Genomic DNA, 25,746 nt, shown 5'->3' with positions numbered 1-25,746 from the left:
TTAAGCGAATCCAGCTTCCCCAATGGATATTTTATGCCGGAAACTGGCAAAAAAGATCACAAATCGCAATCGCATGACCACAGGATGCTGCAACTGGTTGTAAATGCGAGCCAGCTGCCAAGTGCCCAAATTGCAATCACATGACTGTGAGGGTGGTGTGACATTCTGTGATGGTCATAAGTGTGAGTACAGGTCATAAAGCACTTTTTCCGAGGCTGTTGTAACTTCAGATTGTCATTAAGCGAATGGTCATTAAGCAAGGACTACCTGTAAAAGGTAGTGGGTAGTATGTGATGCACTGCAAGGAATGAATGTTTGATGAATAAATGAAAACGTAAGAGCATGCTTCCACCCACTTTGTTGTATGGAAGCAAGAACTGAGTATGTCAAGAGATCCATAAAAGTAAGTCAGATGCAGTGGGAATGGGATACTTTAAGAAGTGTGTAAAACAAGGAAAGGTAGAGCCTAGAATGAATGGAGGTTGAGGTCACAGTGAGTAACAAATATGAGAAAGTACAGAGGTAGTTTGATGACATAAAGAGAATGAATGAGGATTGATTTGCAAAGTATATGAATGAAAAGGGAGTGGACTGAGAAGGAAAAAACCTAGAAAATTGTGACTGGATGGAATTGATGAGATCCTCAGAAAGAGTGACAAACTTAAATAATAAAAGCAAGGTATTAAGCAATGTATGGATATAGTTATACAGATTCCTCAGGAGGCAGATAACGGAACAACGGACTGGTTTAAGATTGGGAAAGGAGTACGGCAGGGCTGTATACTCTCACCCTACCTATTCAACTTGTACGCAGAACACATCATGCGACATGCTGGGCTTGAGGAATCCAAGGCTGGGGTTAAGATCGCTGGAAGAAACATTAACAATCTCAGGTATGCAGATGATACCACTTTGATGGCTGAAAGCAAGGAGGAACTGAGGAGCCTCATGACGAAGATGAAAGAAGAAAGTGCAAAAGCTGGGTTACATTTAAACCTCAAAAGAACCAAGATTATGGCAACCAGCTTGATTGATAACTGGCAAATAGAGGGAGAAAACGTAGAAGCAGTGAAAGACTTTGTATTTCTAGGTGCGAAGATTACTGCAGATGCTGACTGCAGTCAGGAAATCAGAAGACACTTAATCCTTGGGAGAAGAGCAATGACAAATCTCAATAAAATAGTTAAGAGCAGAGACATCACACTGACAACAAAGGTCCGCATAGTTAAAGCAATGGTGTTCCCCGTAGTAACTAATGGCTGCGAGAGCTGGACCATAAGGCAGGCTGAGAGAAGGAAGATAGATGCTTTTGAACTGTGGTGTTGGAGGAAAATTCTGAGAGTGCCTTGGACTGCAAGAAGATCAAACCAGTCCATCCTCCAGGAAATAAAGCCAGACTGCTCACTTGAGGGAATGATATTAAAGGCAAAACTGAAGTACTTTGGCCACATAATGAGAAGACAGGACACCCTGGAGAAGATGCTGATGCTAGAGAGAGTGGAAGGCAAAAGGAAGAGGGGCCGACCAAGGGCAAGGTGGATGGATGATATTCTAGAGGTGACGGACTCGTCCCTGGGGGAGCTGAGGGTGTTGACGACCGACAGGAAGCTCTGGCGTGGGCTGGTCCATGAAGTCACGAAGAGTCCGAAGCGACTAGACGAATCAACAACAACAAAAACAATGGATATAGTGAAAGCTAGGGTGATTTGCAAGGATAAAAAGGTATGGAGAGGTATAGTGAATAGTAGCAGTATAAATAGCTGTATTTTCTTTGGCTTACTATTTCTTACTTCTTTTCTGTACTTTGCTTGATGGTGCTGACTCTGAAGGGAACAACATGTTGGGTATACACGTGTATATGCACATAGGGCAAAAGGCCAAAACAATACAATGAGAAATGAAAAGTTCCATAACAAATCACATAGAGGTAGTCCTTGACTTATGACCACAATTGGGACCAGAACTTCCATCACTACACAAGGCAGTCATTAAGTGAGTCACGCCTGATTTTACCTTTTTGCTGCAGTCATTAAGTGGATCACATGGTTGTTAAGCAAATCCAGCTTCCCCTATTGACTTTGCTTGTTGGAAGCCGGCTGGGAAGGTCACAAATGGCGATCATGTGACCCCAGGATGCTGCAACAGTCATAAATACATGCCGGTTGTCAAGCGCCTAAATTTTGATCACATTTTGAATTTTGATTTGATAACAAATCACATATTGGAATGTGGCTGGGCTGTTTAAGAGCCTGGTTGTTTTCCTTGATAGATCCTGAGAAATATATTGTCAGAGAAACCCACTTCCTATAAGGTTCATCACTGCATTTTTCATCAAGCACCCCTTTTTTAACCAGAAAGCAAAGAGTAGCAGCCAGATAGCAGTTAGGTCTCTAGGCCTTTAAAGAGAATTGCCACAGATGCTGCAGCATAAAACTGGCTGCCAGATTTGGATGCAGAACCATCAGTGGCTGACCTTACGCCCCACATTCACGGAGCTGTGCTTGCAGTGCTGGGGGGAGCAGATGCCACTCCTCCAGGTGCACATACATAACTCAAAGACAATTTCAATCCTGAACTTCTGTCAAAATGAGTCAATGCAGAAGTACAAATAATAGGTCTGCAGTCAGATGAAAGGAGAAAGAGGTGAACAAGCAAAGGGAGAAATGGTTGGAATGAATAAGAACAGCAGAGGTATTTGGAAAAGAGCTACCAGATTTGGGCTGCTAATGTGTTACTATTATGTGGCCATCCAAATTTTTGCAGCTCAGATATGATTGTCCTTATTTGAGAGTGGATTAAGCAGGGACATGGTGGGACTCGATTAAATGGGAAGTAATTGATTTCTTGTCATGTAACTAAATTAAACACAAATACAAGAACATACTCCATTGAGGATTTCAGGTGAAGTGATACAAACATTTATTTTATGCAATTATTTTAACCACTGGAATCTCCCCTTTAAAAATTGTCTTTTTTTAAAGACAGCTTAATAAAAATAAAAGTAATAAAGTTTGATTCAAAGAAGACTTAAACATACACAGACATATTGGTATCATTATCATATACAAGACTGAGAACATAATCCACACAAAGTTCTTGCAAAATATAAAACACCCCTCAAATTTTTCCCAACTTTCATAAAAGCAGAGAGAAAGGGGACTCAGGAAGCTCCCTAGAAATGGGATTCAGTGACTGCAGAACAAGCACTGAAAGGTTTGTTTCAGTGGCCATTTCCTACCCATTTACGGGGTTGTTGGTCCAGCTGCTGAAACACTCAACTCAGCTTCGTTAGGTCCTGGTTAGAGTTTCACTATGCTCATACTTTGCAACACCCAGCCTAAAAGAGTCCATTGTCCATCACTGTCCACAACATCACATCTCTGAACTGGGCTGTGACAAAAGGGCTGAAGGTCTCTCATGTTCCCTGCTTCCATCACAGCTGGGATTAAAATGTCATGGGAAATGGCATCTTGGCAAACAGCAGGAGCAAGATTCTGTTCAGCTATGCTGAAAATCCTCTCACAGCATGTTTCATTCCTGCCACAGACCTCCAGAAACCTTGAAGCAATGGCTTGGTGGTAGTGGAGAGCTGGCTTTGGGGGTGGCAGAACTCACAGAAGAAAAAGCTAATTGAGCTTAAATAAATTCAGATTATCTTTATTCTTTAATGACACAGTGAGGTGACAGTCTGAGATAAAGGCATGAGGGCATTTTCAGCCATCTTGGAGCCTAGTGGCAACTTCTCTATCATGTAAATATACTTGTAAGACTGAATCCATGTATCAATCAATGTTAATAGACTGTAGCTTCAGTCTATTAACTGGCAAGGCCATTTTGGATATGCAGATTGAATGTATGCTTGTTTCAGTTTTAAAGGCTCTTGATACCTGGCTTTACAAAGAAAGCTAAGGTATTTAAGATAGCCTTTCCATCTATCAGTGAGTGATGCTGTCATTTATTAATTAAATGACAAGTTCAACAACTCCAAAAGATGTCTCCACTAAGGTTTTACTTCAACAATTTCAATTATATTTTTACCCTGCCCTTCTTCCAAGAACGTAATGCAGATAACAGGGTTCTCTCCCCTTTCTTTATCCTCACAAAGCTGAGTTACGTTCAGCTGAGAGTGAGACAAACTCAAGATTACCATGAATATGGATGAGTATGAATTTGAACTCTCAGCTCCCCACTCTTGGTCTGCAACCCTAACAGCTACTCCATGTTTTTTAAACAGTAGTATGTTATTAAATCCAAGCAATTTAAATGGACTAACTATCCTAACTCTAATAAAAATAGGAGTTTTCCAATAAAAGTAAATATTTTGTATGAGATCAGTAAAGTGAACACCTACATTTCCTTTCTTGTGAAAGTAGCCTTAATGATGGCTAAAACTCACATTTTTTCATTCTTATATTACTGATCACAATCCTTATGCTGGTTTCTCATGTAAAAAGGAAACTCAAGATTAAAAAAACAGAGTTCTTAAAAAACAATATACAGTAAAAGTTAATGGAATCCTGCAGGATATAAGCATTGCAAATATTAGTGCAACATCTGGACAAACAATTACAGCAATATATTCTCATTAAAATTTAAAGAATGCAGAGTTATGTATTATTTAAAAGTCATATATGACAGTGTTACAATGCAGCAACAACCCAATATACAAATTTTATGAAAAATGTACAAAAAGCCATAAATAATATAAATATGCTCAAAAGTGATATATTTTGAGGTAGGAAATAAATCTCCATCACTTCTCCTAAAAGCACTGAGTTTCTTTTGCAATCATAATAATTTGTTAATATAACAAAGATAAACCAAGCTTTCCCTGTTGCTATGGTCAAGATACCATGTAGTAGCTGCTATGTGTTGCTCTGAAATTGTTTGCTGCTTTTCAATTATTGTCTTCTTACCAAATTGTCTGTTTTGCTGTGCAGACATCCAAATCTTAAAATACATTTCTAGAGCTCATGAAAAGGTTCCCTTCCACCCCGCCCCAAAAATTAATAAAATAAAAGGAGGATGAGAAACTACTAGAGAGCAAGGCCAGCTTTACATTTTGCTATTTGAAGCAGAGGACCAGACGGTTCTCCACCTGCAGCCCATTTCATGTAAGAAGTTTACCACTTCGGCAACTGAACTTTAAGGGTTAGCTGTAGAGTAAGACATCCCCATTGCTCTACAAGATTCGTCAAGCTTAACAAGGGCCATGCAGGAGAGGTGGGCATATAGGCAGCTCTGTACTTCAGCACCTCACACTACTTTCTACCTCCACTCAAGACCTTGCAATAGAACACTGAAGGGCTGAAATGAAATTTGTATGAAAATTTGGGGCAGTTCTAACCAAGTCTGGTTTAAGTTACTTATCTAGTGATCCAGGCCAAACAGGGGACTTCTCTAATTATTCTGGTAGCAGTCATCCTGGCTGGTATCTGAATTAACTTTGCAAAAGTTAATTAAAAAAAAAAAACTCTGGTCGCCTGATCAGGGCCAGAACTGCTATGATGAGATTGGGGAAGTTTCAACTAACCCCACCCATTCCTCAGCTTATTTTACAGTCTTCTCTTTGGGAGAATGGGAAGAGACAAAATAGCTGGAGTAGTCCCATTTTTGTGGATGCTCTAGCTTTCTGTTTCTGTGCCAGAGGCTGGAAGAGGGCTAATCTCCACATAACTGTCTTCGGGTCTGGTCATGATGAACTCTAGATACCGGCCTTAGCCAATGATAAAGTTTGGGTACTGGGCAGGCAAATAACCTCCTAACCCAGATATACCTGGGTTTTCAGATTCAGAGATATGCTTGCCACTGACCTTCTTTAAAATGTTGTGTGAACACTACTTCGATATATTTTACAGGATTGCCAATTGTCAGCTATTTAAGCTGTCTATTCACAATACGATGTGAAAGCTTGCTGATATTTTCCTCTTTACCTGGATCTTTGAGTGACCCTCAGGGAATTAGTGTGTTATTCATATAAAAGATTGGGGAATTGTAGTAAGTGTCATAGCTTGCTCTCCCCTGGAAAATTTCAGGAAATGGATTTTGCTCCCATTCAAGGACCCAACTCATTGCCCTGGTCACATATACAAATTTCCCACTTTTGCTATGATATTGAAGAGGTCAAATTATCAGAGGAAGACTTGGTAAGGCAGGCCACCACAAGGTTATTTGCATGTTGGTAAGTCCCAGACTTGTACAGGCCTGCTCAAGCATTTATCATAGCTAACTTGCAAAGTAATTAGATATTATTCAGAGCTGAAAGCCTCATGGTGTGATACAATCCATTCATTCCTATTTCCTGCATATAAGTGTACTGTTTGTGCTGTCAGTGGGGAGGAAGACAAACAGATCCTTTTCTCCCCTACTTTTGCTTTAATAAACCAGGTAAATGTCAAAAATCCCACGGGAATCATCCAAGAAATATTCTCCTTACAGATTAACAAGGCTAATACATAAATCTTGGGTCAACTCATGCTTAATAATTACCAAAGCATAAAGATTGTTTGGGAATCAAGATCAGTTACAGTCCAACAGGTAATCCTGTGCAGATTAGAACTACATCAATTAAAATTACTACACTGGCCTTCCCCAGCTTGGTGCCCTCCAGTTTTGTTTTGTTTTTTAACTACAATGCCTCAAACCCACCAGTTCTGGTAGCATTTAGCAAGCTGTGCTTCAACACATGGAGGGGATTGCAGGTTTCCACTTGCCTTGTTCAGACATTCTAAAATTCAGAGTGCTCACCACGTCTGCACTTCAGAGAAGCCTGCTCCCCTCCTCTCCAATATCTCTAGTGGGACATCAGTCTCCTGGAGATATTTGCACATTCAGTATGACTGTCTGCAGAAGAAAAGTCTTGCCCATCAACCAGGACTCTGATAAGGCAAAGTTATATTGGTTTGTGAGAGAAGTATTCAAGATATGCTTGTGAGCATGGCAGATGTTTGAATAATAGCCCAAATAGGACTATATGACACGTAACATGGAAACTTGGAATTCTTTCACACTAAGCATCATAGCACCAACAGCAGTTTCCTAGTAGCTAGAAGCAGGAGTAAATTGCCCAGCTTCTCTGTATCATTAACTTCATATATAGTTACTATAAGGTTAAGCAGGTGAATATTCTCATGTTCTGTGTGGTAAATCCCATTTGCTACTTCTTACACATTTGCATGCCATTAAAAGTACAGATATTTTAGATGAAAAACTAACTGCTTCACAAGCATACAGGTGCAAGACTGATGCAAGATGTCATACCACCTACAGTAAAGGAACTTTTTTGTTGTTGTTGTTGTTGCACCAGGATAGCTCATCTTGTCAGTTAATACCTTGCTTCAAAGCAAGGCATTCTGGAGTAAATACTCAGAATCCACCTGTGCTGTAGAGCATAAGACCTGTGCATGGGGTCTCTGAAGCAGAAGGTCCTCAACAGAAGACAATCTGCTTTCCCATTGTATTTGCAGCACCACATAACAACCAGAAGGACTCCCTGAAACATCTCCCAATGCTCTTAGGCTGAGGACACCTTATGTACCAGGATGTGGCATTTGTACTGTTCTGCAGCTGGCAGCCAGGTAGCTATAGCAGCCAAAAAAAGTAAATGTGATGGCTACCACTTGAGGTGAAAGTCTATTCCTGCATACATTCTATATATTTAAAGTTTGATTGTGCAGGAGATCAGTTATTCTCCATCATTTTTTAATCCCTCGAGGGAACTTTTTATTTCTTACTCATAGAAAACTTGGGAGGTAGACTAAACTGAAAAAAAAATATTGCCTACTGTGTCCTACTCAAGCTCTTTCCTTTTGCTGCAACCAATTAATCTTTTATCAGTCTTCTCTTGGTCCAGTAGCTTGTCATTTTGTATTATTACAACTTTCTAGGTATCCCAAAAGCTGCCACACATTATCACTAATAGGATAATAATATCACATCACTTTGGTATTTCTTTCAGTTCACACTGAGCAATGATTTATACAGGCTGACCCTGCTTGTGATCTACCAAATTCACAGTCCACCAGAGCCACTTCTAATGGCTTACAAAGGCTTAAATAACCCAATTTAGCCATCTTTTGTTCTCAAGTGACTAACCAAAGTAGCTAATGTGTTGCCAAAAACCTCAGAATTATTTTCTTTCTAGTTCTATCTGTATATGTATAAATTTGCATCTAGTTCTGTATGTGTAAATTTCTAGTTCCATATGTATAAGTTTAAACTTAGAAATGGTTAACTTGTACATCTGCTCAGTCAGCTGCCCAGGTAGTAATTGTTGATGGCAACTCCAAAGCCCATAATTTCAAGTCTCTATTATTTTTTATCTAAGACACATTTAAACTGGGAGATTGAAATAGAGAAATCTCCTCTGAAAAACAGGATCTGAAATATATGAAATTATGAAATATAAGCCTCAATTATTGCTCCTTCAACCCTAAGTCTCAACATTTTATACACTATTTTTAGCTCTCTTTATCTACATCCAGATCAGATACCCGTATTAGCAGTAATATTAGTAACTTCCACAAAAATCTAGATTCTGCAAGGAAAACTACTCCCAAAGCATGCCATAACGTGCAAATGTTATTAAGATCTTGATGTACTTTTGAGTAACTTGCCCACTCTCCAGATATGTGGGTTTAAATGGCAAGAACTCTGGTAAATCATACAGTTCAGAAGAATACATAAACTAGAGCTATGCTATTCTCTAATTTTAATATTTGCTAAAAATAATAAGACATAATGAAACAAAACAAAGAAGTACCTTAACCACTGTGCACTACCAAACATTTGTTTCATTTTGAAGTTGCCTGCCATCCTTTTGTTCTTCTAAACCAGAGAATGGGATCTGTTCTAGGGCCAATTCCTAGCCCAACATCTGGTCTAATACATCAGGTGATGTCACAGATAGGATTTAACCAACGAAATATTGACATTATCCATTTCTCTTAATAGGGACAAACAGGGAGCATCCTGGCAGCAGGGCTAGTAAAATCCACAGCTGCTAGCTTCAGTTATGCTCTCCCTTTTTCACAAAAAAAAAGTAGAGATGCAAGTGAAACAGAGTGGGACAGTAGCAATGGGAGGGATGAAGCTTTGGAGGAGCTCCGTTGCTTGAGATTCTGCAGGCCAGACAGCCCACCTGGCAAGCTGGGTTAGATCCACAGACTGGAGTTCCCCACTCTAGTCCTAGATATTGTTTGGCTGTCACAGTTTGTGTTCCAGGACATCAAAACCAGGAAATTTAATTCATATTTTATTCAAACAGTTGCAAATTAGTTATCTTTTCTCACCATCTTGAGTGCTAAAGTTACTATACTGGAACGTGCTCATGTTCTGAAACCTGCCACTTTAAAGCTTCCATTTCTGCCCTCAATAACTGTTAACTGAAGAGGTCTCAGGTTAGGAAACATATCTTATTTCAATGAGAATAAACAGCCCTAAGACGGATGAACCAATGGCCTGGCAGTATAAGATAGGTCCTTATACATCTTCTGAGCAGAGTTCTTTGACTCTGTCCAGCAGAAGCAGTCAGTCCTGAGGGCTGGTTTGCACCCATTTTATGCTTTCTCCTTGCCTGCTGGACTCCAAATCAGTAATTCCATTGCTTAGACCTGGTGCAAATTACCCCTATTTTAGCTTTTAGATCCAATATCAAGGAGGAAACAATGATATCAAGGAAGCCCAAGTCATCATGATATCTAGACCTAGATGCAGTCCTAAGGCAAAATGGCCCTTGTCCTCCAGCTCCCCGGTTCAATGTCTTATTGCTTGCAGCTGTAAACCACCTCTTCCTGCATGCACTGCTGACATTCCACATAGCAGCACCACTGCACCTGGCAATGGCAAGAGAAGGTAACAATGTGGGTCTGGATATTGTAACCCCGGCCACAGCACATACTGTCACAGTTGGCCTCACGGGAACACGTCCTTCCAGCAGTGCCCACTGAATATCTGCTAGACCGGCAGAAGCTAGGAGAATCTTCCATATAAACCAGATCAGTGGGGCGTGGAGCAGCAGGACCTTTAGCCAAGCGGCCATGATGCTGGGGGCTCACAAGCTCTGATTGGCCCATGGCGTCATTGGTGGCACTGAAGACCTTGACAGCACCATCATAGCGTAGCTTGAGGAGCTTTCCTGTCTCATGGAAAGGGGACAGCTGTTTCCAGCAAGTTCTCACAGCACATGAGCCAGACACACCATGGCACTTGCAAGTGGTCTTGAGGCCATTTTTCACAGCCTGTGAAAGGGAAAGGAGAATATTATTAACTATGTTACAAAGTTGAAAGAAGAGTTTCAAAGACAATGAGAAAATTTATAATGCAAGACCATCCGTGTCAAGTAGATTTGACCATCCAGGTAGAAATGGCTTCTCCAAATAGTTCACCACTGAATCTAGGAACACCCCTGGTTTAAGTCCACCCACAATCAGAGTTACCCTTACTCACTGGGTAACTTTGGTTCAATCATGCTTTCAGCCCAACTTGCCTCACAGGACTCTTACTGTATGTATAAACTGAAGAGAGGACCCTCCCATATGTTATCTTGAGTCCCTGGAGGAAAGACACAATAGAAATCTAACAAATAAATAAGCAAACTTAGATTCATAAAAGGCAAAGGAAATCAAGTTACATCTTAAAGACCAAGCAGTTATTGCAACATAAGCCTTTGTCAACTAAAGCCCACTCTCACATGTACAAAATTGTACCAACCACGTTGTAAAAATTTAACTTCTGCATGAGTAAGAAATTCACAGTCCTGATTAAATCCAAAACAGTTCAGCAGTTTCACATTGGGATCTCCTTTTGAAGACATCAGAATCTATAATATAGAATAGATATAAACCCAGATTGTGCCCAAAAATGCCTTTATGGATCTCAGCACATGAAGCATTTTATAGGAAAGAAACAGGAGGTAAAGAGAAATGGTTAACCTACTGAGCATTGTTAGAACAAGAGCATGGAGACTATAAGATGAAATCAAGAGAACAACTGGCTACAGAGGGATTTAGTTTTCAATGGTTTTGTACACACAATTAAGAGAAAGATTTAAGGTACGTAACAGGACATTTGGAACTGAGTGACAGAAGTTGAAGTTGAATTATGTACATATGATGAACAGATAATTGTCAAAATGTGTAAAATCTTGTTGAAATTTGAAATGAACAAGTGAAAGAGTGTATGATAAAACAGGCTAAGAATTTTGGACTTGATATATTGTTGGAACAGTGGGAAAACATGTGGCTGAAAGGATTGAAATTCACATTATATTATAATAATATAAAAGAGAATTTTTATAAAATGATGTACCATTGGTATATCACTCCAGAAAAATTATCTAGAATGTATAAAGGTACTTCAAATTTATGCTGGAAATGTGGACAGCATGAAGGTTTATTTTATCAGGCTTGCTGGACTTGTAAAAAAGCCAGAAAATTTTGGGATCAAATACATATACTGACACAAAGAATGTTGTGTCTAAGACTAAGTTTCAACTGAAACCAGAAGGTTTTTTTTCGTTGGGATTAATGGACAACTAGAAAAAAGCCATGGCAGATTGTTTTTATATATGATTACTGCTGCAAGACAACTACATGCGCAAAAGTGGAAAGATTCTAAAATACCCACAACGGAGGAATGGTTGGTGAAGACAACAGATCTAGCCGAGATGGCAAAATTAATTTGTTTGCTTAGAGAAGGATCAAGTACTACATTTTTTAGTGACTGGAAGCCCTTATGGACTTTTTGCTGAAAAAAGAAAAAAAATGAACTGAGGAGTTATGGATCTATGATTAGAAAGGGTAGACTATGGAAAGAAGGAAACTTTGATGTAACCTTAGAGAGAGAGGGCAAAATATAAATGTACTTATAACTGCTGTTAAGAGGACTGGAAGCCATTTCTTTATTATTTTTTTCTTTTTCCTTCTTTTCTACTTCTTTTTCTATATTATTAAGTGTGTGCGCATGTAAAGAAGACATTATCAAAATCCAGCAAATTTTAACGACAGATTTAAAATCAAGGTCAGCGGTGGTAAAATCAGTTTTACTAAAGCATTTTGCATTAGCATAGCGTAACTGGAAACACAGTATCCGTATCATTCAGGGCTACTGTTGTCACTGTTTGCTTCCTCATTATTTTAGGTCACAATCTCACACACAGCATATCTGATAGTAAGGCCATTGAAACGATGCATCTGACTCCTGAGTTGACGTGCAGAGGACAGCACTGACTATGGGATTTAAGCGTGTATCATTAACCCAACAATCAGATTCACAAGTGAAAGCAATTTCTGAACCAAATAGTGTGTCTTCTCTATTTTTGGATGATGTGAGCATATGTAGAAAACTCCATCCCTTATGAAAAACAAGGGAAATGCCTCTTAAGCAAATGCTTGCTGTGGGAGCCGCAGGTTTTTTTTATATTGTAGTAAGAATCTTTTTGGAAAATGCTTTATGTTCTCTCTGAATGTCCATCCAGTTCAAGTCAAGTCTAAAAAGCAAGATACAGTAGGGTGGAAGAGGGATGATGGGAGTTGTAACCCAATTTACCTGGAGGATGCCAGGCTGACAAAACCCTGTTGTAAGAAGTGTACATAAGTGCATTTATTCTCTCCCCCACTTCTCAAGCCCCATCCATGCAAGCTTTTGAGGATATCCTAGAATCGGTGGCACATTTCTGACCCAATCTTTGCCTTAGGGTTGCCGGTTTAGGATCTTGAAAAGATGTTGTCAGAAGGTAGAGTCGGAATCAACAGGAAGAAAAAAATGACCCACCTCGTTAAGAATACTTGTTTTATGCTACAGTCTATCTTATGCTATTCTGCAGCATTAAGAACTAGAAACCTCAAACTATTGCTTGTGTAATCACTTGTATAGTATCACTGTGGAGACCACTGTTTTGAGCATATGCTGCCAAGAAAGATACAGATCTAGTATTTCAGAGTCTGGTTAATCTCCCAGTGGGAGTGGACTAGTGACAAAGATTTTTAGAGCTGCCATCTCTCTCTCCCCTCCCCCCCGCCCACCCCGAACAGGTCCTGCAGCAACTCCACCCTTACCTTGATGCCCACATTTGTGTTATGGATGTCCACCTTGGCCCTCAGATCTTTCCCAACCTTCTTCTGGCCCAGGAAATTCTTCAGGAACCTGGTGCTATACTTGAGGTTGTCACCACACACGCCCCACTGCCAGGCTTTGCGGTTCTCTAAATCAGGAGAATCGTCACAGCTACAGCGCTCCATTCGCCCAGCACTACATGCCCGAGCTAGAGAGTGAGTTAATGCTGCTGAAGACACGGCATAGAGAAATGCCGTTTCCTTGAAACCTGGGAAAACAAAGCCAAGCAGGAGTGAGAACGGGTTATGAGGACTGAATAAATCTGAGCTGGAGGTGGGGATGCAGAAAAGAAGCCCTTGTAATATTTGCATGCCTGAACAGACATCTGGTAGAAGCTATGATGGGGTTACACATGTCAAGATATCATCATGCAAATGACATAGAGCACATAATTCACATTACTCATGAAATTATGTCATGATGCGCGCATCACTCTCACTCCCATTCCTCCAGACATCCACTCATACAGCCTGACTGGTTCTGGAATATGGGCTTTCAATAAGGTAGCCCTCCATCTCAGGCTTCAGCTCCTTCAGGCTGCAGTAATACTTTAGCAGTTTGTACTAAGAGGAACAGGTCCTTTAGTCACGCTATGGTACAGTCATCTACCTGACCTATCAGTTCTGCTACTGCATGGGTTGAAGGTTTGCCTGGGCTCCCTCCTGTCAGAAAGGTAAGGCCCGCCATGGTCCTTAGCTCTTCAAACTAAGTCATTTGGTTGCTCTGTTGGAAAGTTATTAATTTAGTTAAATGTCTGCTAGCAAGATAAGCAGAAGCTTCTTCTTTTATGCCTTTGAGTTAGTCTTGACTTCTGATGACTAAATGGGCAAGTCCCTGCAGTTTTCCTGACAACATTTTTGAGAACTGGTTTCCCACTGCCTTCTTCCTAATGCTGAAAGCGAGAGACTGGCCTAAAGTCACCCAGCTGGCATCTGGGCCTAAGGCAAGTCTACAACTCTGGTTTCCCTACTCCTAGTCCAGCACCTTAATGGCTAGATCAAACTGGCACTCCAAGCAGACTCTTACTATTGATCAATACCTAGAAACAGAACTGAACATTTGAAATGTTTTCCCTTATTTTTTTTTACAAGGCATAGTCTTTTATTAACATTTTGTTTGAAGTCTTCTCTATCCTTTTTTTAAAAAATCTTGCTGCACAATCCTATACATGTGTTCTTAGAAGTATCTCCAATTCCATTCCGCTAGATTTATTGCAAAGCAACAGTGTGTAGGATTAGAGTCCTAGACTACTAGCTATTGTAAAAGATTTTTAAAAATCACATCCTACTGCTTTGCAAACAACTTTGAACAATGGAAACTGGTATAAAAGGTTTGTGTGAAAGGTCCCCTGTGCAAGCACCAACTCATGTCTGACCCTCTGGAGGGACTCCACTTTCACGACGTTTTCTTGGCAGACTATAGAGCGGGGTGGTTTGCCATTGCCTTCCCCAGTGGTCACCTTCCCCAGCAAGCTGGGTACTCATTTTACCGACCTCGGAAGGATGGAAGGCTGAGTTGGCCTGAGCCAGCTACCCGAGAATCCGGCTTCCGCTGGCATCGAACTCGGGTCGCAGGGAGAGTTTTGGTTGCAATACTGCTGCCTACCACTCTGTGCCACACGAGGCTTAAAATGTTTAATACAAATAATATGTGCTCAGGTTCCAGCATACTTTTAGGAACAAAGCATACCTGAGTGCAAACACTGGGTTATCATCACCTTATATTTAACAAGTGATCTGGAAACAGAAGTGAGTAGGAATGCCATGCAGGCAATTCCACAGGCTGGCAAAGGAGAAGTGGATTGTTTTATCCTTCCCCACCAGCCTAACTAGTTCCTATAATAATTGCACAGGGAGGAAGATCACTTTCCTACAAGCCTAGGGAAGCTCAGCAAGCTAGAAGAGGAGAAAAGGTCATCCATATTTGGTAGAAGATATATGGCTGGTTTTTTTTTTAGTTAGCCTGCTGAAGTTCTAACAGCCTAGTACTTGTATTTTGGGCACAGAGGAGGCTTCCTCTTCCCTGCATTCAAAACAGAAATAGAGGTAACTAGGTTAGTTTAAAAAATGGCAGGCTAGTAACTTTTGTGGGTTTATTGTCAAGATTAGACTATCTCTCCTGTGATGTCTTTTCTCCTAGCATCCAATTAGGCCTGAAGGAATTGGAGGGCCCAAAGAGAAAGAAGCAGGGAGGAGAAGCTTCTGTCTTTTCGAGCTCCAGAAGCTAATACAACAGACACTCCTACCTACCTCTCTTCAACAGGTTCGCCCTCCCATCGAGGCTGCAGTTCCAACGCTCATTGCGAAACTGGTACTGGCACTCAAGGACCCCGAGCCGAATGGCATCCCGCAAAGTCTCAGCCAGCCCCGGCTCCCGACGACAAAGCCTCTTTTGCTTCTGGGAAAGCCTCAGCAGGTCACATTGCTTCAAGTGAGCCTTCCAATGGGCAGGATTTGTTGAGGATCCCAGCAGAGGAAACTGAGTCAAGGTTTCTTTTCCGGTCAGGCTAAGAGAAAGAAAAGTAAGTCTTGGCTTGAGACAGGATAAACCAGAGGATGCATTGTTGCCCTAGGCATTAACAGACTATCAATACGATGCCCATCAGTCATCTATCCCATATAAGCTTAGGTCCGAGTTAGAGATGACTGTAGGGAAATGAAGCAGGAGGTCTCAGCAAATCAGCATGCCTCATTAGCATGTGGATGAGTTTGTTCTATGATGCAATTCTCTATGTGCTTCTGGAGGAAGCTGTTTGTTATCCCTCCCACATTCTTCACTTCCTCCTTCTTCCACCATCTGGGAAGGAAGCATGCAGCTGCTTCTCCTTCCATCCTGGGCGCCATGCATGGGGCCTAGAATCAGGAGGTTCCCCCTTTCTGCATGCAGCCTTTAACAGCAATAAGGGCTAAGGGTTAATTCAGTTTAGGGAAAGAAAGAAACAAGGATCATTTTTCTGAATGGATATAACTGGATCAAATAAATGAGTAAGACTTTTTGCTTACTTTTGAAACTACTTTGTCTAAGTGTGTGATTCTTTATGCTTGGGTGGGCTAAGTGTGTGAGATCAATAACCTACATTTCTCTAACGTCTCATTAATGCTATTTTAAATAATATTCTTTTTCTGTGCACGTCTTTTCGCTGTATTAAGCTCTGCTCCATTCAGTGGTCCTAGCTGTCCACTAATGGCTTCAATACAATTGATGAGTGGTGGGAGAAGGTATGAAGCAGTTCCACTGAAAATCCTGTATCTGAGGAAAAGAAGCAGAAAAGCTCTGTCTATGGAACGGTAGTGATGCACCTTGGGACTTCACCTGCAGGAGAGAAAAACAGCTTGGCAAGATTTCAAGATTATCTACAGTGAGGTGATCAGACAAATTTGGAGGTTGAATGCTTGCCTCAAGCTACAGTATAAATAGCTGGAGGGAGATTAAAAAGAACCAAGTGTTCACACTCTAATGGAGACTCTAAACTTCTCTAATTAGAAACTCCTGAGGTCATATCTACAGTTAAAGATGTCTCCTAATACCATACCAAAAATAGCTGTAGGAAGACATGAAACCGCAGTGTAGCATCTTGGGTTCCATAAGGAAGAAGGATTTCCTACAGCCCCAGGGAAGCAAAGCACGGTAGAGGAGGAGAACAGATCACCAACATCCAGTAGTCTATTTGGTAGAAGATATGCTTTTTTTAAATTCAGTCTGCTGAAGTACAAATAGTCTACTACTTACATTTTGGCCCAGAGGAGATGGTTTCCTTTTCTCTGTGGTCAAAACTTATCTTCGAAGAAGGAAAAGGTTTTGGTAAAAGAAAAATCTTTGAAAAGGGAACAAATGTTGGGGTGGATTTTAGGATAGCTTTCCTTTAGCTAATGCCCTCTATAGCTATTAGACAAAGTCTCCAATCATTCCCCACTAGGATGACTATCAAAGGTGATAGGGACTACAGATGAACGTAACTGGAAGGCCCAGATGGAAGAAAGCTGCAATTATACTTAGTAGTACTTTATAGTACTTGTAGAAAAAAAAGGGGGAGACTAAAACCATATTCTGTAGAGGTATCTCTTTTCCCCTACCATGGATCTGTAGATCAGTGTTTTTCAACCTTAGATGTGTGGACTTCAACTCCCAGAATTCCCCAGCCAGCACTGAATTCTAAGAGTTGAAGTCCACACATCTTAAATTTGCTAAAGTTGAAAAACACTGATCTAGATGAATTATCAAAAGAACACTTCCATTTACTCCCATTAAACTAGATTCTGTCAGAAATAGCAGTTAAATTCTTTAACTGGATTTGTGAGGAAGTTGTTCTGGAATATTGCATGTGGTACAAAAAGTTCCAAAATCCACACAACTAGCCTGTATTTGAATAAGTTAAATCATTTCAAAGGCTGCCCCTTTGTCTATATTCAGTGCTATTCAATTATACTATAACCATATACTAAAAAAATAATTCAATTTATATGTACATTGTATGATACTAATGTCCTCAAAATTTGTCTTCAAAATTTTGGTATCACCAAAGAGAATGAAAGATAGTTTGCCATTGCCTTTTTCTTTTGAGGATTTTTTTTTTTTAGTTTTCAATCTATCCTACTACCCTGGAATTTCCTCTCATCCTGCTTAGCTTTTTTCCAAATCAACCAAGGTTGGCTAGTTGCTGCCACATTAGCTGGACCAGTGCTTCTCAACCTCAGCAACTTGAAGATGAGTGGACTTCCACTCTCTTCAATTCTGGGAGTTGAAGTCCACTCATCTTCAAGTTGCTGAAGTTGAAAAATGCTGAGCTAGACCATATACATACTATATAAGGGTAATTAATATAAAGGTAGTATAAGAAATATTTAGATGACATCTTTACAAACTGGAATGGTACTGAGAACAAATAATAGTTCCTTTTTATGGGCCAGATTTGGACCTGAAAGTAAATCATGAATTAAATCTTAAACTGACTGGGATTTTGTAGTTTTACCAAGTTTGAAAAGGTGGGTCACTCTGAATGCCCAGACTAATTTATCCATAGCACATATTTCTAGCACTGTTGCTACATTACTTCATTACCATCATGATTCTACCATCTTTCTATCTGTAACCACCCAAATTAATGTATTATAGAAGAAAAAGATTGTCAAGCTAGAGGAATCATTCAGTTTTTCATACAGGACCTCAATGCTCAAAACCTAACCTAAGAAAGAAAGTTCCTCCAACAATGTGGTTTTAATGGGTAGGAAACACCTTGAGTGCAGGTGGTTTGATTCTGACTCTTAAAAATATGTGAGGAAAGGGTCAGGTATCTTCTCACTCAACCCCACTCTCCAAGGTTGCCTATTAGTAAAAGAAAAAAGGGAGAAAAACTGCCAGGAAGTTGAACACAAATCTGTTTTTTTACTGTATACTTTATCTGCATCCAGAACATCATCATTCCATATCCCAGCATTACTCACACCGCTGGTGGTTATTGCCCTCAAGATTTTGCCTCTGCCACCTGTATGTAACCCAGTCCTGAGGTTGGGCATTTGCTGGACCTGACCCAAGTTCATTTACAGGACAGGTTGTACATCCGAACCTGTGATCTGTCAAGCATGCATACGCACAGCGCCGTGCAGCCAAAAGGCCTCCAGTCTTGGGAGAGCATGCAAAGGGAGAGATGCTTATCGCCTACCAAGGGTGGAATGCTCCAACCCGCCCACCCACCCAGAGGTCTTCTTCCGGCCAATGCACGATGTTGGTTAATGATTAAGTAAGTAGATTTCCAAATAACCAACAGAGAACAAAATGGCCGCAGTTTCATCAAAATACAAGCTCCGTGTCAGTGTAGCGCCCGCATACCAGCTGAGGTTCCTAGAATACCTGCCCTATTCTAATTTCCTGTTAGCACCTTGAGTTCCAATCAGTTTGGGAGTGAAACAGAAGGGCTCCAACAGAAGACAGTAATTTCCAAATCGCTGTGGAATTCACAATGCTTGGGGGGCGGGTGGGACGACTACCATGCAACGTTCTGTGATGGACCTGTAAACATCAATTTATAGAATTATTTACTGTAGATAACAGTACTTCTCGGATTAGACAAAAACCGCCCTAGATCCCGAGCTATTGGTATCGGCTGAACCTCCAAAACGTTGTGTTCCTAATGCTGGTTGTGAATTATGAGAAATACAGTCTAACATAACTGGGGCCAGAGTAGGGAACGCTGATTTAGAGATTAATCGCTGGTTGCAGAATTAATATTAAAATGAAACTGAATGTTTTCAGTAAGTTAAACATTGAGAGTAGTTGCTCTGACACTTTTTGAAAGTATTAGGAAATTATTGCTTAATAGGACATCGGCCCTGGTTTGCCTGTCTCAGCTGTACTTGATGAAATCGAACTTAAATACAAATTTATGAGCCCCTCCAATACATAAAATTCTGTCCTATGGGTCCTGTTTCTTAAATGCAGTCTCCATCACCTTGCCCAAGTTCTTTACTCTAAAAAAATGCTTTCTAGCTATCTGCAGAAACATTTCATCAGTAGCTTTCAGTTTTGCTATCTATCATCCACTTCTCTGTTGGGAAACCCATTCATAATGGCTCAGAACCCTGAGCTGCTGTTTCTGGGACAAATTCTAATACTTCCAGATGTGTTGAACTACAATTCCCTTCATCCTCAAGCAGCAGTGCCCCACAGGAGGTATCAGGTTCATCTAGTTTAGCAGTCTGTCCGGTTGTCAGCCCCACTAGGTAGACCAGACCAAGAAATCAACTCCAAGGGATGACTAAAACTTTTATTGAGATTGGTTAGAGTAACAGAATCTTGCAAGTATGATTGTGCTGTACCTCCTATTCCTTCTTATACTTTAGTGAATTAGAGAGGTGTCCGTCTCAGGCAATTACATACGCTGTTTGTTGTAGACTTAAAGTATTTTTCACCCTTCATCATCCTAGTGATCTTGCATATCTGTCAAGGTCATCTTCCTTACTCTCCACATCACCTGCCCTGTCAGCCTCAGTCCCCCCCACGTGTCCAGAAAACTCTTGGTCACGGTTGTAGAACAAAATGGAGATGTGCTGCTCTCCTCCTCTGCTATCAACTCCTCCAGATCAAGTCCTGTAATGCAACTGTACACTGAGACCAGTGCATCAGGAGAGTTCTTTGGGCTGAAAGGCAAGCCCCTCCAATGGTGACAGAGCTAAGGTGAGGTTCTCCACCAGACAATGGAGGATGAGGAGGGTCACAAAGCTGCATCCCACCATAGCAGGCCTGAGGAGCAGAGCAGCAGTCAGTGGATGCTGGTGAAGTTGGCAGAGACCCTGAGGGTTCCACTTCCACCTTGTGGTCCAGCTCTCCTTGCCCCTTCCAGGCAACCCAACTGATTAGAGGAGGAAGGGGAGGCTAGAGACGACACTGCCGCTATTGACCAAGAAATGGCACCCCATGGAGCATCAGAGGAGGAGAAGGTCGCTCCTTTCTCCACTGGCCCTGGTTGTCCACTGCAGTTCCTACTGGAGCTCAGCACAACCAGGTTTCTTGAAGCCACAGGGCAAGGAAGAACCTGGGCTGCCAATACCTGCAGGCCCCAAGGTAGCTATCTGCCCTGACTTAACTTCTTGGATCCTCTGTCACACAGTGGCCAACTGGATGTGTTTGGGAAGCTCACAGACCTCCCGTCAGTTCCCAGAAACCAGTATTTAAAGCAAGTTGCCTATGATTCAGCAGGTAGTAAATAGCATGAGCATTATTGCCCACAGACAGCCTAATCTTCCTTGAACCTACCAGTTCACTTTTTAAACTATCCAACTTGCCTAGTGCTGACAAAGAGCAGTAACAGGCCCACTCATTAGCTTTCAGGAACAAAAAGTACAATCTAGAAATTCCAGCATTTATTTGTGGTTGGTCCCTGCATTGGAAGGCTGGTAATAACAAACAGGAAACTCAAAGTATGCAGCAGTTCCCATAAAGAACTGGGATAAAACGTTTTATCAACTAAAGGAACACAGCTGTTGCAAGACTGCGGCTCCCTTAAGTTGCTTAAGCAACCAAATCCACCTAAAGCAATAATCAATATTTGTTTTGCATTAAGGAAGTGATAGCTGGGAGGGAAACAGAGTATCACCTCTTGCTTGATAAAGCAGAGACATGCATGTGCACTTCCTGAAAGGAGAAAAAGTTCACTGAGATCTCATTCTGATCCAAAATACAGGCAGACACACCATCCCAGACAAGAGATGCTGTGTCAGGGGCCAGCCTTCTTCAGTCTGTTACAATTCCTAGAATTCCCAGTTACAATTCCTAGAATTCCCAGCCAGCATGTCAAAACTTGCAGTCCCAACATACCTGGAAGATGCTAATAGGATAGCCTAGCTACTGGCTGGGGAATTCTGGGAGTTGAAGTCCACAGGTCTTCAAGCTGCCAAGATTGAGAAACACTGATCTAGAGGGTACCTAGGTTGCTGTCAGGTTTGACTAGGGCTGCAATGATTACCTGTTGGGAGGAGAGAAGCAGCCACTTCTGTAAAATTCTGCATGGTAATGCTGGTATCCTCAGGTCAGATCCAGACTTGGTCCTAACGGGAATACACTCATAATCAACATCTATACAACGTATGTAAATTACTATCTTAAGCCTCAGTGATTTCAGAAACAGGTACACGTTGAGTCTGCTTCCTGGTCTGGAATTCCAACAGTATTATTTGTATACTAAAGAACACCAGCATTTCAAACTTGCCCAAAAATCATATATGGAGGCTTAGTAGCATTTTGCCTGTAAGGAAAAGCATTTGCACCAGTTCAAAAGCATTTTATTTTTTCCCCTCTTTATCCAGAACTGAGCACAGGCTCTGAAAACAACTCAAATCTCAAAATCCCACTTCTGACTTTCAGAATTCAAGACTCAGTATTTTAGAGAATTCTGGAGTTAATTCTTCAAAGCTTTACAACATATGTTTTGGTTTCTATAACCCTTAATAATGAACCGTAAGAGTAACAGTTCTAACAAGGACCTCCAAAGTGCTGTAGTCCAGAAATAGGTGATCTGGTACCCTCCAGCTCTTTTAGACTACAAGTTCCATCAGAATGATCAACTGCCAGGGATTATGAGACCTGTTCTTTATAACATCTAGAGGCCATCCCTAAACCCCTAATCTGACAATCAGGCACCATTGTGCAGCTCTTCCATTAACAGACTTTTTGTGGAAAGAAAAAAAGATGGAAGAAACAGTGGGAAAACATGCCATAGTTATATGTGGGAAACACCTACATTTGGATCATTTAAACCATATGGAATAGGGTAAGTATACAATGAAGCCTTCTGGAACCCAAACTATATGTGAATTCCAGAAATCACTGGCTGGATTTATACCTTGCACTAAACCACAGTGAGGCTTAACTTTTGGCATTGTGTGAACCCAACCAATGTGGTTTGTTTACTACAATTTACGTCTTAATGTTTTCCAAGAACTCAACCAACTGTAGTTTATTCAGGAAACCATAGATAAACAAACCATGATATAGTATGTTGCAAGAGGGTCAGAAAATTGCCCTGACATTATTGCTTCTGTAGGCAAACTCACTTCTCGGCATTTGTAAAAACACACCTGAATATTTTGGGGGAATTGCAGGATTGCATTCAAACATGAAAATTGCCAAGACAGAGAAGGATAAAGTTAAAATAGAATAAAAGAACTAAGAGCAGACAAAAACACTGGTAGCACCATTGGCTGCTCTCTAATCACTATTGGCAAGCTGAACTCTGCTTCCAGGTTTACCAAAAAATAGTAATATTTGCATTGTTCAAATTAAGTAGTGAAACAGAGTTAGGCATTTAAACCAATGAAAGTATTTGTCTGCATTTGCAAAATGAAGGCTTGAGCTTTGAAAAGTAAAACTCTACATGGAAACCCAAATCTCAGGTATTATACAAGAATTCCACAGTTTAACATCCTTCCATTGCTCATCAAGAGAAATTTGATATATACAGTATTTTACTGATGTATCTCCTGGGAACTTTTGGAATGTTATAATACAATCTCACTCCCTCATAAATAGGTCTCATTGATTAAAACAGAGTTCACCTTTAGGTAAGCATTTGTATGATTGCAGCCCTGAGCCAGAATGCAAGTTTGTATGCAAACGCAATCTCTTGAGATGCAAATCTTAAACGATCCAGAATTTCAAACACCTGCATTGCAAGATGCACATACATGCATCAAAAACACTCCTTATAGTAAAATTCAATTAATATATTACCCCAACAGTTGAAGCTGTATTATGTCATGGCCTCTAGTTTGTAATGAATAAAAAGATGTAGAAATGTAAGTTTAGACCCAGAATTAAACGTGTTTAGAGATCCTCTGAAATCACAAGGGGTTCTAACTAGTCAGGAGGTGCCCCAATAATTTCAGCAGAACTAGTCGCAGCACGGCTGAGTCTGTATCAACTTCAAAAGACACCACTTGTTGTATATTTAATCACAAGACTTCCTGTCCTCCCTTCCAATCCTGTAACTCCTAACAAATGCACATGCAGATCAACTTAAATGACAGACTTTGCAGTAGACCAGATTGCTCCTTATTCCAGTGCGCGTGTTCAGCAACACTTCCAAAACCTGGAGAGCATGGAAGATTTTTCTGCACATCTTGGGGAAAAAAACAATTAAAGGCCAGGTTTAAATGAAATGCAGCTTCCAAATCATAGAAATGAAATACAGAACATGCCAGAATCCTTAAAGGTTGGCATCCATATGTAAGCATAACTGTAGTGAGGAATGCGTGTGAAAACCTTTACCTATGCCCCCCAAAGACCTTGCAATATTTGTATAGTCGGGTCTTGCCCCGCGTCTCCCATAAAGCCTCATCCGTTTTCTATCGACTACCCACTTCAATCCAGCAAATGCCATGTGCAAGCGCTAAGAGCTTGCAGCGGATCTGCTGCAAAGAAGAACCTGTATGATCTGGAGAGTAGCAGAGGAGGACGTGAGGAATCACCTCCAGCGAGTCAAACTGACGCCGTCTCCTGTATGGTTCCCCCACGTTTGAGCTGGGTTTGTGCAGAATCCGCAGTATAACCATTACCGGCAATGCAACTGGCTAGCAATTAAGATACAGCGACTTTCTTCAAAGCATAAAGCGCTGAAGGGAAAAACTGTAATCCCGAGGCAGCGTTCAGGATTGCACCCAGGCATCCAAGCAGATTGGCTTGCCTGACTGCAGAAAACCAAAAGGAAAGAGGTGAGGAGCGAGGGGTATGAATCACTCAAGACAAACAGGACAGAAGGGAACGGGACACCTTGACTGTCGCGTGGGAAGTCAGCCCAGCACCTGTTAAGGCCGCTTAGGTTCGCCACCTGGAAGCAAAGGGAGCAAAAGAGAGCAAGAAGTAAAAAGGAAGAGATGATTTGGAAAGTGGGGAAGGATTATGGAAGAAAAGCAGGAGGGAAGGAAATCCAAGCAGAGACAAAGGGAGAAATGGGAATCGCACAGAAGATTCCCAAAATGGGAATCGCGCAGAAGGGGAAAGGCAAAAAAAAAGAGGAAAGAAAAATAGAAAAGTAACACAGAACAAAACTTGTATAGAAACGGAAGTTAAGCGGCGGGGTGGGGGGAGACAACACCTGCGTAGAATAGATGTAATCGAAAATTAGAGGAGAGGCGCCCACGTCCGAAGAAAGAAGCCGTGTCAAAAGGAGAAAACGCCGCTGACCCGAAATAGGCGTCCACTTGCAGGACCAGCAGGCAGTAAGTGGCGGCGGCGGCGGCAGCTAGAGAAGCGCGCAAAGGAGGCAGCAGCGCGGTCTCCCCCGGCGGCAGGCGCATGGTCGCGATCCGCCGCTTCCTTGGCTCGGCATGGCGCTGCGCTGTCAGCGCCCGGCGCTCCCGCATCACTTTAAAGAGGCACCTGGGCGGGCGAGGGACGCCCTCTCTCGGTCCCGCCTCCGAGCTGGAGGGCGAGGGCAAAGGGCCGCCGGGAGGGGCGGCTTGCCTCGGGGGCTGCGCGGTGCGCGGATCCCTCCTGGACCCTCGGGCCCGGTCCCGACGGTCCTCCTGGCCCGTGGGCGCAGTTGGGCTCAGGGCCTGGCTGTCGAGCTAGAGTCCAGGCGAGGACAAGGACGGAGATGGTGCCCTTGGTCGTCGGGGGTACTTCCCCTACTAGGCCACCGCATTACAGTTCAGGGAATTGCCAGCGGGTGGTAGGGATTTGAGTTTGTAAGCTGCCTTGTCCCCCCTGGAGTGGGAAATAACAGTGATCACCTCCTGGCAGCACGGGGAGCATTTAGGTTTGCACCACTTCCCCAGCCACAAACTAGCCAGCCTCATTTAGCTTCTGGGGTTGTGCAAGCCCAATCTGCAAGGCCAGGTTGTTGGGAGAATCCAGAACATGAGGTTGACTGAGCCATCCAGGTGGGCATCCATTTAAGCCCTGGGAAGGCCTATTTGCTCAGCTGCCCTTGAACTAACTACCAACGAAATGCACCAGGCAGGACTTTGCATTCTGCCGCTCTTCTTGGTTTTCCATTTTAACTTTCCCGTATTTTCCCAGCATTGTTTAACACACGCGCACACCCCACTACGAAGAGGAAAGCAGACCTTCTCACTGGCTGAGCGAGCTGGGAGCTGTCCCTCCCAGGCTCAGATTTTAGAAAAGTGTAGTATCAGACTTCCT

The 25,746-nt window shown here is 41.8% G+C and overlaps 1 protein-coding gene across 1 annotated transcript; it reads right to left on the bottom strand.

Annotated features, from left to right (window-relative positions):
- Positions 1–9,089: 9,089 nt before the first annotated feature.
- Positions 9,090–24,899, bottom strand: WNT9B (Wnt family member 9B). Its single transcript, XM_063302054.1, has 4 exons — positions 24,787–24,899; positions 15,363–15,619; positions 13,056–13,321; positions 9,090–10,238 (listed from the first exon to the last, which is right to left on the bottom strand). Exons 1-4 carry the CDS (start codon positions 24,897–24,899, stop codon positions 9,762–9,764), a joined length of 1,113 nt encoding a protein of 370 aa, XP_063158124.1. The 3' UTR covers positions 9,090–9,761.
- Between the last annotated feature and the right edge of the window lie 847 nt (positions 24,900–25,746).

The sequence above is a fragment of the Candoia aspera genome, chromosome 4, assembly GCF_035149785.1.
Source record: "Candoia aspera isolate rCanAsp1 chromosome 4, rCanAsp1.hap2, whole genome shotgun sequence".
In the NCBI taxonomy this organism is placed as follows: Eukaryota; Metazoa; Chordata; class Lepidosauria; order Squamata; family Boidae; genus Candoia; species Candoia aspera.
The sequence above is the reverse complement of the archived record's forward strand: the minus strand, read 5'-3'. Positions and strand labels throughout refer to the sequence as shown.

What these genes read in the sequence shown, in the direction of transcription:
- WNT9B (XM_063302054.1), bottom strand. Translation starts at nt 24,899, where the DNA reads ATGCGCCTGCCGCCGGGGGAGACCGCGCTGCTGCCTCCTTTGCGCGCT. An exon ending in CAAGTGGACGCCTATTTCGG is followed by an intron (nt 15,620 to 24,786) that starts GTCAGCGGCGTT and finishes TCTTTCTCTTAG; the next exon opens with CCTGACCGGAAAAGAAACCT. An exon ending in ACACAAATGTGGGCATCAAG is followed by an intron (nt 10,239 to 13,055) that starts GTAAGGGTGGAG and finishes TCCCTTTCACAG; the next exon opens with GCTGTGAAAAATGGCCTCAA.